The sequence below is a fragment of the Borostomias antarcticus genome (genome assembly GCF_949987555.1).
Source record: "Borostomias antarcticus genome assembly, chromosome: 16".
Taxonomy (NCBI): Eukaryota; Metazoa; Chordata; class Actinopteri; order Stomiiformes; family Stomiidae; genus Borostomias; species Borostomias antarcticus.
Genome location: NC_140249.1, coordinates 8,241,186 through 8,252,254, shown reverse-complemented (window position 1 = coordinate 8,252,254; position 11,069 = coordinate 8,241,186). Strand labels below are relative to the sequence as shown.

General features: G+C 48.6%; 1 protein-coding gene across 1 annotated transcript in view; it reads left to right on the top strand.

Annotated features, from left to right (window-relative positions):
* The window catches only part of nol10 (nucleolar protein 10), an 18,423-nt gene extending 12,865 nt beyond the window's left edge, over window positions 1–5,558 (top strand). Inside the window, exons 19-21 of the mRNA XM_084451154.1 lie at window positions 613–962; window positions 2,838–2,940; window positions 4,973–5,558. Coding sequence (XP_084307280.1) covers window positions 613–962; window positions 2,838–2,940; window positions 4,973–5,137 — 618 coding nt within the window. The 3' untranslated portion in view covers window positions 5,138–5,558. The remainder of the gene's footprint in view (window positions 1–612; window positions 963–2,837; window positions 2,941–4,972) is intronic.
* Window positions 5,559–11,069: the final 5,511 nt, after the last annotated feature.

Here is an 11,069-nt window from a genome sequence, read left to right as displayed (position 1 = left end):
CCACTGTAACCCTCACCCTGTAATCCTCACCCTGTATCCCTCACCCCTGTATCCCTCACCCTGTAACCCTCACCTCTCACCCCTGTATCCCTCACCCCTGTATCCCTCACCCCTGTAACCCTCACCCTGTAATATTCACCCCTGTAACCCTCACCCTATAACCCTCACCTTGTAACCCTCACCCTGTAACCACCACCCCTGTAACCCTCACCTCTCACCCCTGTAGCCCTCACCCCTGTAACCCTCACCTTGTAACCCTCACCCTGTAACCCCCACCCCTGTAACCCTCACCTCTCACCCCTGTAGCCCTCACCCCTGTAACCCTCACCTTGTAACCCTCACCCTGTAATATTCACCCCTGTAACCCTCACCCTATAACCCTCACCCTGTAACCCTCACCCCGTAACCCCCACCCCTGTAACCCTCACCTCTCACCCCTGTAGCCCCCACCCTGTAACCCTCACCCTGTAACCCTCACCCTGTAACCCTCACCTCTCACCCCTGTAACCCCCACCCCTGTAACCCTCACCCTGTAACCCTCACCTCTCACCCCTGTAGCCCCCACCCTGTAACCCTCACCCTGTAACCCCCGTGCTTCTCTCTCCGGGCCAGGTGGAGGTGGAGCAAGAGGAGGGGGAGGCCGAGGGCCGGGCCAGCTCGGAGGAGGAGAGCTCGGACGACGACAAGAGCTGGGTGGACGAGGTGAGAGAGCAGCGCCACCTCCTGCGGATGGAGGAGCGCGACCGCAGGCACCAGAGGAGACATCAGGACCGCAACACCACCCTGGTGGACCAGGACCAGACCCTGGGTCAGAACCAGACCCCGGGTCTGGGCCAGAAGAGCCAGGCCCAGATGAACCATGCCCAGAAGAACCAGGCCCAGAAGCCCCGCTTTTTCCAGATCAAGGCGGGGGAGGAGTTCCGCAGCTTTGGGGACGTGTCCCGCAAGCAGAAGCTGCAGAAGTGAGTGGAGGCGTCACGCCCAATCATGTCAGGAATGCTAGCACGTCACGCTAGCCTTGCAACGAGAGTCCAATTACATCACTCAGGCACATTTTGGCAGCCGAGTGGTATTTGTCATGACAGAGGGCGGGTTCTGTGGGGTCATGTGATGACGTGACGTTACTGCAGTGTGATGCAGATGCCTCAGTGTGTCCCTGCATGTGACATGCTTCCAGCATCAACAAGGCACAATGGTGACCCAGTCATGGGAGGTGACTCCGCCTCAGCGTTGACGCAGGCTGCTTGGTCACGAGCCAGCTTCCTCAGCCACCATGATGGGATCGCTGCTTGGTCACGGGCCAGCTCCCTCAGCCACCATGATGGGATCGCTGCCTTGTCACGGGCCAGCTTCATCAGCCACCATGATGGGAACGCTGCTTGGTCACAGGCCAGCTTCCTCAACCACCATGATGGGATCGCTGCTTGGTCACGGGCCAGCTCCCTCAGCCACCATGATGGGATCGCTGCTTGGTCACGGGCCAGCTCCCTCAGCCACCATGATGGGATCGCTGTTTGGTCACAGGCCAGCTCCCTCAGCCACCATGATGGGATCGCTGCTTGGTCACAGGCCAGCTCCCTCAGCCACCATGATGGGATCGCTGTTTGGTCACAGGCCAGCTCCCTCAGCCACCATGATGGGATCGCTGCTTGGTCACGGGCCAGCTTCCTCAGCCACTATGATGGGATCGCTGCTTGGTCACGGGCCAGCTTCCTCAGCCACCATGATGGGATCGCTGCTTGGTCACGGGCCAGCTCCCTCAGCCACCATGATGGGATCGCTGCCTGGTCACGGGCCAGTTTCCTCAGCCACCATGATGGGATCTCTTCTGATTCCCCAAAAGCAACTGCTATGAAGTGATGTAGTCAGCGTAGAAAATCGAGTGTAGGACTTGAGTGGTGGACTTGAGTCTGCTAAGCCCAGCTGCCTAAAGCTCAGGGTCATGAACCGCAGAAATAACCTCACAACGTTAAAGGGGTTTTGATGACTTTGTTCCTTGCATAGTCGTAGTAACCTGCCCCCCCCCCCGCCCACACACACACACATTACATTAGCAGATTAAAAATAAATAAATACTGGAACCCCCTTTTAAAGGACAGGTTAAGAATGGATCGTTATAAGCCATGTTCACAGGTTATTTACGATCATATACAATGGCTGATATCAAAGTTTCATCAAACAGTGCACTCTCGAATTGTAGCCCGTCGCTGTTAACACACTCAATGGATCCATAGGTGCATAGATAAAATCCCTCAAAAACACCATAAAGTCTTATTTTCAAAGACGGGAAACTCAAGAAGTGGTCACTGGTGTCTGTTGATGTTCTGGCAAAAAAGTGCTACAAAATTGGCACCATTTGACGAAACTTTGATATGGGCCGTTGTATATGATGGTAAATACCCTTATAACATGGCTTCTAATGCTACATTCCAAACCTGTCCTTTAAGCTGTGTCAGTGGGTTGAACAGATTCTGAACCTGTCCTTTAAGCTGTGTCAGTGGGTTGAACAGATTCTGAACCTGTCCTTTAAGCTGTGTCAGTGGGTTGAACAGATTCTGAACCTGTCCTTTAAACTGTGTCAGTGGGTTGAACAGATTCTGAACCTGTCCTTTAAACTGTGTCAGTGGGTTGAACAGAAATAGGCGTCTCAGCCTGAATATGAGTGACTGCTACTAAAGACAGGTGGATGCAGGCTCAGGACAGCTGAGGACACGTAAGCTGGGCCAAATATAGGGAAGACATGAGTGAGTGTGTGTGTGCGTGCATGTGGGAAGAGGTGTGTGTGTGTGTGTTTCTCTCTCAAGTCTCCGTGTGCTGTGTCATACTTTGTCCGCCAGGGCTTCTCTGGAGGAGCGTGTGCAGATGGAGGAGCAGGCAGGAGCCGTGAGCGTGGCTGACACCACAGTGGGCAGCAAACAGCTGACCTTCACCCTCCAGAAGGTCAGTCGCAGCTATGACATGGTGCCTCCCCAGAGTGCACAGTCAGGCCTTGACTTAGCCTTTTATGACCATCTACTCATCAAACGGCTGGAGCTTGCTCTGGATCTGAAAGTGAGCCTATTGAGTGTTTTTTTTAATGTCTTCTCACTCATTGTGCATTCATATCAAACTAGTGCAGTGCTCGTCGGGGGCCATGCCCGTTACGTTCATACTTTCTTAAATAAAATGAATTTACTCATACAATAGGCTGAAAAAACTCCCCTTCCTTAATAGTCTTTTGAGCAAATAACTCTGTAGATCTTTTTCCCCAGGTCAGTTCACTCACTACCAGATTTGTTTGTATGTTAATGAAACGTAGTAAGTTAGTAAGTACATTTTATTTATTTTATTATTAAGTACATTTTATTTATATAGCACCTTTCACAGATCAAAGGTCACAAAGTGCTTCTCAAAATCATCAGATAATATAGACCAACTGGCAGCTCGTGGCCAAATCCAGCCCCCCCCCCCCCCCCCCCCCTCCCCCCCACCAGTAGCGTTTCTAGCTTATATGCCACCCTGGGCAAACCCCCCCGCTTCGGCGCCCCCCCCCCACCCTGTCACCCCCAGGGAAGGACTGGGGAAATAATTCACGAGCCGGTATTCTGGTTTACTTTTTGCTGAGGTTTTTTTTTTCTTCTGTTTTCTTTTTCTGCTGCTCTTGCCGCGCCCTGTGAGATGCTGCCCTGGGCGGCTGCCCATGTCGCCCATGCCTAAATACGCCACTGCCCCCAGAAGCTTCCCATCCGGCCCTCAGAAGTGTTTTGGATATCTAAGAAAATAATCTTCCAATATTGAAGCAACACCAAACACAGTTCAGATCGAAATATTAGGAATAATTTAATGACCCAAAATATGTGCTTTTGACAGTGGGCGGACAGGTTATTTTCATTGTCGGGCGATTTGTTGACGGAGGGCGGGGGGGGTGGGGGGTGCGGACCATTGGTCTTAAATTCTGGACCTTTGGTCGTGAGAGGGGGCTCATTCGATCCACCCGACCCCCCCCCCCCCCCCCCCCTGGCTACGGGCCTGGTTGTGAATAGCAGTGGAATGTCTTGTGCAGTAGCCTATCTTCATGCAAGATGGACAAACTCTCATTTAACATTTCGTTTTACTTATGTGCTCTTATTTTGACATTTCATTTCAATTTATTTTTCACATGCTCAATGACGGTAGGCTTAATGTTGCTTACAAGAGTCCATAGAACGGAACGGGTTCACAGCGGCTTCTAATCAGACCAGGTCAATGACACACCAGCTGGAACCCTGAGCACTAAAGCAGACCACAGTCATATCATCAGAACAGGGTGACGAGAGTAGGTAGCAAAAGCAATTGCCAGCATGATTAAAAAGAAAAAGATTGCTAGAACGAGAAGTGGAATGACAAGGAGAACTTGGAATCCGGGAGAGAGGTGGAGATGAGGACGCGAGCTACGGAGATGGTGAGATGGGGGAATTTACAGGTAGTATGCTGGCCAGTGGTTTAATGCTTTTTGGTGTAATTTTCGCATAATTATTATGTTACTTTAAGCCCCACAGCTAAGAAAGTGCGCGTTTGTGCCTCGAAATGGTGAAGTGATGAGTGGCTATTATGAAAACTCATAAGTCCCATTGTTGTGGGCATGACTCACACTTCGTAGAGTTCACACGTGCCCGTGCGTGCCGTGCACACATAAAGGCTCTTCCAGGACCTCCTGAGTTACAAATTAAGCACTGGGGTGCAGTATGGTTTTAGGAGTCTGTTCACACCAGTGTTGAGCAAGTTGCAGTCTGGTTCTCTCTCTGTCCCCTCAGTCTGGTTCTCTCTCTGTCCCCTCAGTCTGGTTCTCTCTCTGTCCCCTCAGTCTGGTTCTCTCTCTGTCCCCTCAGTCTGGTTCTCTCTCTGTCCCCTCAGTCTGGTTCTCTCTCTGTCCCCTCAGTGTGTTTCTCTCTCTGTCCCCTCAGTCTGGTTCTCTCTCTGTCCCCTCAGCGTGTCTTTCTCTCTGTCCCCTCAGTCCGAGCAGCAGCAGAGGCAGCGGCAGGCGGAGAGGGAGCACCACGAGGAGAGGAGGAAGCTGAGGCGCGCCGCCGGACACCTGAGCAGCGCCCGGGGCCGGGGGAGAGGCAGGGGCCGGGGCTCACTTCTGAGGGGTAGGGGGAGAGGAAGGGCTCACTTCTGAGCAGCCCTCCAGTCAGCTGTTGAATCTCATCTCCTCCCTGAGGCTGTGTTTCGCCTCCTGAACTCAGGCTGACAAACAGCTGCCCCATGGTGGAACTTTCCCAAGGCTATAGATATGGGCTACTGCAAGGCCATGGACCTGTTTCAATAAAAGCCTTTGACTAGATTGGAGTTGTTGAGTGTTCAAGACCAGTTGGAGTGTGGTAGATGTTGTGCTCTACCATGTTATTCCAGAGCAACTGCCATCGATTTAGCTATCATCTTATTTGTAATACGGCACAAAAAGACTCCTTGTTTGTTAGACTGCTACTGTATGTGATATGGATGCTGTGTGTGTGTGCGTGTGCGTGTGTGAGTGTGCGCGTGTGTGTGCACCATGTTTCCTCCTTATTGTGCCAACATGATGTTGCCCTGTATCATGTCTGAACCATAAACCATATGTTTATTCTATCTAAATGTCCTTTGTCCGTGTGTCATTCACCTTGCCTCAAGGTCAACAGGAAGCTCAGTAGTTCACACTATGTCCAGACTAATGTGTGGTGTCTCAGCAAGGACACAAACATCCCAACTCTGGATTTATAGGATTCTTGTGTACAGTGTTGATGTTCCTGCTTCTTTTTTATCACCTGCAGGAGTAGGCTTGTGTGACTATGATTGTGCAGTCACAAGTCTGACACATTCTGGAGACTTTTGAGTTCTGTTGACTTTCGTTGTCTTTTATCATTGTCCTTACCACACCAATTACTGTTTGGCACAGAGTGTACCAGCCATGGAATGTCATCTTTATCTCATAAGTCTATGGAAGAGGGACACCATTCCTTACAGAAAGCTACAGCTACAGCCATACTCAGAGGTCAATCATTATAATTAGGAACAGCTAAGAGGATCAGATTAAACCAACATTTCTCTGAAAATCAACCAAATTGATCAATATACATCAGTTCCTATACTTATTCCATGCATACTGAGTATTTGAAGTTCATGGACACATTTTAGTTGTCAGGATACTGATTCATCTTCTGTACGTTTTCTGAATAGGGGTCAGAACTCATTTTTACTGTAACTTTACCAAGGCAACAATTTTCACAACACTTAATATTTCTCTTTAGACATAGTTTTAGTAGTAAATGTTCATGATATTGATTAAATATAAATATCAATCGCATAATAAAGCTTCATGACCTGTAGTGCAACCAGAAGGTACTCGAGCGCGTCCACACCAGAGAAATATTTGCACATATATTAGTCTTAGGTGTGACGCTCCAAGCTTGGCACACCTGTATTCGGGGTGTTTCTCCCATTCTTCTCTGCAGATCCTCTCAAGCACTGTCAGGTTAGATGCACTGTCAGGTTAGATGGGGAGCGTTGCTGCTCTTTCTGAGGTCTACGGACAATGTCCTCCACTTCATGGCCTGGTTTGGGCTCTCACAAGCCCTGTCAACTGTGGGTTAATACTACTTTACATGCAGTACAGTAGACGGGAACCTTTTCAAAACATGTCCAACCAACTGCATTTACCACAGGTGGACTCCAGCCAACTGATCTAGTCACTGCCAAAGGTGCCTCAAAGTACTGAGTGAAGGGTCTGAATACTTATATACATGTGATATTACATTTTTATAAAATACATTGGCAACAATTTCTAAAAAAACGTTTTCACTTTGTCATCATGGGGTGTTGTATGTAGATTGATGACGAAAAATTAATTTAATCAATTTTGAAATAAGGCTGTAACACAATATAATGTGGAAAAAGTGAAGGGGTCGTCTGAGTACTTTCTGGATGCACTGTACAAGTTATAAAGCTTTATTAAGATATTGATATTTAATCAATATAATTTACTACTAAAACTATGTCTAAAGAGAAATATTAAGTGTAACCGCCACCACACACACACCTCATGAGCAAAGTCTTTGGAAGTGTACACATTTGTAAGAAAAACAGATGAACTGATAATGTACTAACCCACAGAGTATCAGGACTGTTTATTTGACATTTGCACAAAACCGGTTCCACTTTGTTGTGAATAAACTGGTCCGACTTCTTAACAAGGACCCACTACCTTTGTTTAGATTTAGTTTTTTAAATCAGTAGTATTTGGTGACTTATCTTCGGCCGGCTGTAGCTCAGGAGGTAGAGCGGGTCGTCCAATGATCATAGGGGCGGCGGTTCGAACCCCAAATCGCTCCCAATGAGCAGGCAGCTGGCGCCATTAGTGTGTGAATGTGTGTGAATGAGAGGCCTTCATTGTAAAGCAGTTTGGATAAAGTGCTATATAAGTCCAGTCCATTTACCATTTCCCATCTCGTAATGGGCCAATCAACAGACATGGCTGGGAATGGTTCACCAAGAGCAGGCGAACAGTGAATGTTCCTCAACTGTACAAATGCACAGACTTTACAGGACAGGAGGACCAAACTGTGCTGTGACTTTGCCAAGTCCGTCCTCACCTCCCAGTTCTGGTCCTGGCTTCCTCCCACTAGGGCAGAGGTGAGAGGAAGACACTCTCGGAATGGGGACAAACTGGTCGTCCCACGGGCTCTGACCGGTATAAGAGACCTCCCATCCCCTTCCTCACGACCCTCATCAACCAAGGACTGTAATTGACTGCACATAGTTGACTCTGTTTCAAAGTTGTGACTGTCTCTCCCAACTGCCTGTTGCACTTGCTATTCTCAATGTGTTGATTTTATTATGTGATATTTATGTAATTTTAGTGCCTTGAATTGTGATGCCCATGTATTTCAGCATCATACTGCCATGTGGGAAAATAAACTAAGACTTCAAAAGCTTTAAAAGTGGCCCTTGCGTTCTTGATGACATGACAACATGTCCTGCGTATCAAGTTGCCCTCATTCTCTTCCAGACAGAAAGAGAAGAGAGAAGAAAAGCACTGAGGGGGAGAATCTGGTTCCTGGAACTTGAAGAGGCTAGGGTTCTTGGAAGTCCCTCTGTGTGTGCTTCCCCTCCCCCGCTTCACACATGGCTGAGCCCCTTATCCACCAGGACATCCCCAGCCCCCTGATTCAACACTGCTTTGCCTGTGGCCTCATGAGTCTAGCTATTGCGGCCTTTGCCTCCCCCCCAGCCCTGTCTGATGGGTGGGCATCCTGTCACTCTTGTCCTGGGTTGGATTTGGGGAATAGCTAGCTATAGTGGCGGCGGTATAGCTCAGTTGGTAGAGCGGGTCGTTCAGTGATCGTAGGGTCGGTGGTTCGAATCCCGGCTCCTCCTGACTATCTGTCCAAGTGTCCTTGGGCAAGACACTGAACCCCAAATTGCTCCCAATGAGCAGGCAAGCGCCTTGCATGGCAGCTGCCGCCATTGGTGTGTGAATGGCGCTCCGGGCCAGTGTAACAACTGGATGGGGAGCGTGTTACAAATGCAGTACCTATACCTAGTACCTATAGTAGCAATCCCAGTTGCTCTGTTTTTACTATGACCTAAAATTCTCTCCAATCAGCTTGTCTTTTTTCCTAAGGATTCTTCTAACTAAAGTGAATGATCCGCGTGAGGCTGGATTGTCTTAATGATGAACAATGGAGTTTTTGTCTGTGTTTTGTGTGAAAGGAGGAAGTAGCTAGCTACCGGAGCTGCTAGGCCACTGAGTCAGTAGCCCCAAGCCTATTTGTTCTTTGTGCTTTCGTAAACAAAGTTCAAACTACCATCATTATGTAAGAGAGTCTCCATTGCGGGATTTCTTTCCATTTCCAGTCTGGCTCAGGGTTTGGGATCATCTTGCAGTCTGACAGCAAACTAGCAGCTGAGACCCATAGTTTCTTTGTCACTTGCCTTGTTGATCAAGGGTCGTTGTTTTTGGCAGTGTCCCCATTCATATAACATCATCACCATGGAGACACCAGATCTGGGCCACAGGAAGTGGGTCATCTAGAGTTGGCCCTTCCTGCCGCATAATATTTCAAAGTATCCAAAGCAAACCACTGAATTGTTGATAGAAGTAGGTCTACAAGAGTCCAGTTAGCATCCTGGAAATGAGACTAAACCCAAACAGCTCCAGCCAAATAATCTGTAACTAACCGGAGTGTGATCAAGACCACATAGCTTCTCATCTCATATTTCAGCATTTCAATGTATGATAACTCGGGATATAAAATACATATTTTAAACACCATGGAAGTTGCCCCATAGCTAAACCCTCATAAGAAAAGACAATCTGTGCGCGTTTGTGTGTGTGTGTGCGTGTGTGTGTGTATTTAATAATAAACTGCCTGGCAGCCTGTGACAAACCATCCCATCCAGACTTCCCCTGTCTTGAAGCGAGTCCCAGGTCAGGAAGACTAGCAGTAACCCAGACAGACGGGTCATTTTTGGGGGAAGACTAGCAGTAACCCAGACAGACGGGTCATTTTGGGGGGAAGACTAGCAGTAACCCAGACAGACGGGTCATTTTGGGGGGAAGACTAGCAGTAACCCAGACAGACGGGTCATTTTGGGGGGAAGACTAGCAGTAACCCAGACAGACGGGTCATTTTGGGGGGAAGACTAGCAGTAACCCAGACAGACGGGTCATTTTGGGGGGAAGAGCGGGGCTCTGCTGCTTCAGGATCCACAGCCATAATCCACCTGCAATGGATCACAGAGCGGGCCAGACAAAAGCTGCTGCGGTTGCTTTCACAGGGGTAATCCCCGCTGGTGCGCACTGAATGGGCGGCCCTGAGAAAGGGCCACGCTCGCGTCAGCGCCCGCTCTCTGACGTGGGTCTGGGCTGGACGTTGCCCTGGGATGAGGGAAGGAGGATGTTTAATGGGGATTTTTCCTTAGAAGCAGATAACTTATCCACTCTAGATGATACACTGTTGCGCAAGGCAGGATTTTTCAGCACCAGCATTTAAGTCAAACCAATGGTTCTCAGTCAAACAGATATACTCTTAAGTATTAAGAACATTTAAGTGTTGGAATTATAAGTATATTATATATTTGTTGGTGAAGACAAGAGGATCAATAGTAGCCTATTAGCTTATCACTTACAATAAATAAAACACTGCAATGTGATATGGATTCAAATGTTCTTAAGAGAAACTGTTTCACGGATGCATAATCAAATTGTATTTTCATGTAATGATGTCAAGGAATTCTATACTATATTCTATAGTAGGTAGGTGACCCATCCTAGTTAACTAGTTAACTCTGTAGTAGGTGACCCATCCTAGTTAACTGTGTAGTAGGTGACCCATCCTAGTTAACTAGTTAACTCTGTAGTAGGTGACCCATCCTAGTTAACTCTGTAGTAGGTGACCCATCCTAGTTAACTAGTTAACTCTGTAGTAGGTGACCCATCCTAGTTAACTCTGTAGTAGGTGACCCAGCCCAGACCCAGAAGGAACTCTTCTCCACTCATGTGAATCTGTCCTCCTCCCTGCGGTCTCTGCTGCTGCTCCTCTAGATGGAGAGCAGTAATGTGCTGAGGTGGGTGCATTTTCCCCCAGCCTTCCCACGTGGCGTGCGGATGGAGAGAGCGACCTCATTGGCCGCCTTGGTGTCTCCCCGTCTCCAGCGCTGTCTGGGTGCTCAGTCCACTCTGAGTCAACCCTACGCACTGTTAACAAGTCATAAAATATAGCCCGTCCAATCAGATTTAAAAACCACTTTTTTAGCATGGCTTTCCTCTCTACCCAGTGTAGTCAGGGGTCAGGCAGGGCAGCGCTGGAAGTCCAGAAGCCCCCAGGCAAGACAGACCAGACGCCAGAGGAGAAATGATGTGTCAGCATAGAAGCTTAGACAAGCCTTCCTTATGCAATCCCTAACCAGGCAGGGTTTCCACTAGGAAATGAAGGTGAACAGCTGCATAGAGGAGCGAATGCTGTCCGGCCGTGTTTTGCTCTATCGAGTGTCTCAGAAGACAGATCCACTTGTCATGGACTGTTGAACGCAGGAATGGAAGGCAAGGGGTACAGTATGCTCATCGAGGTACA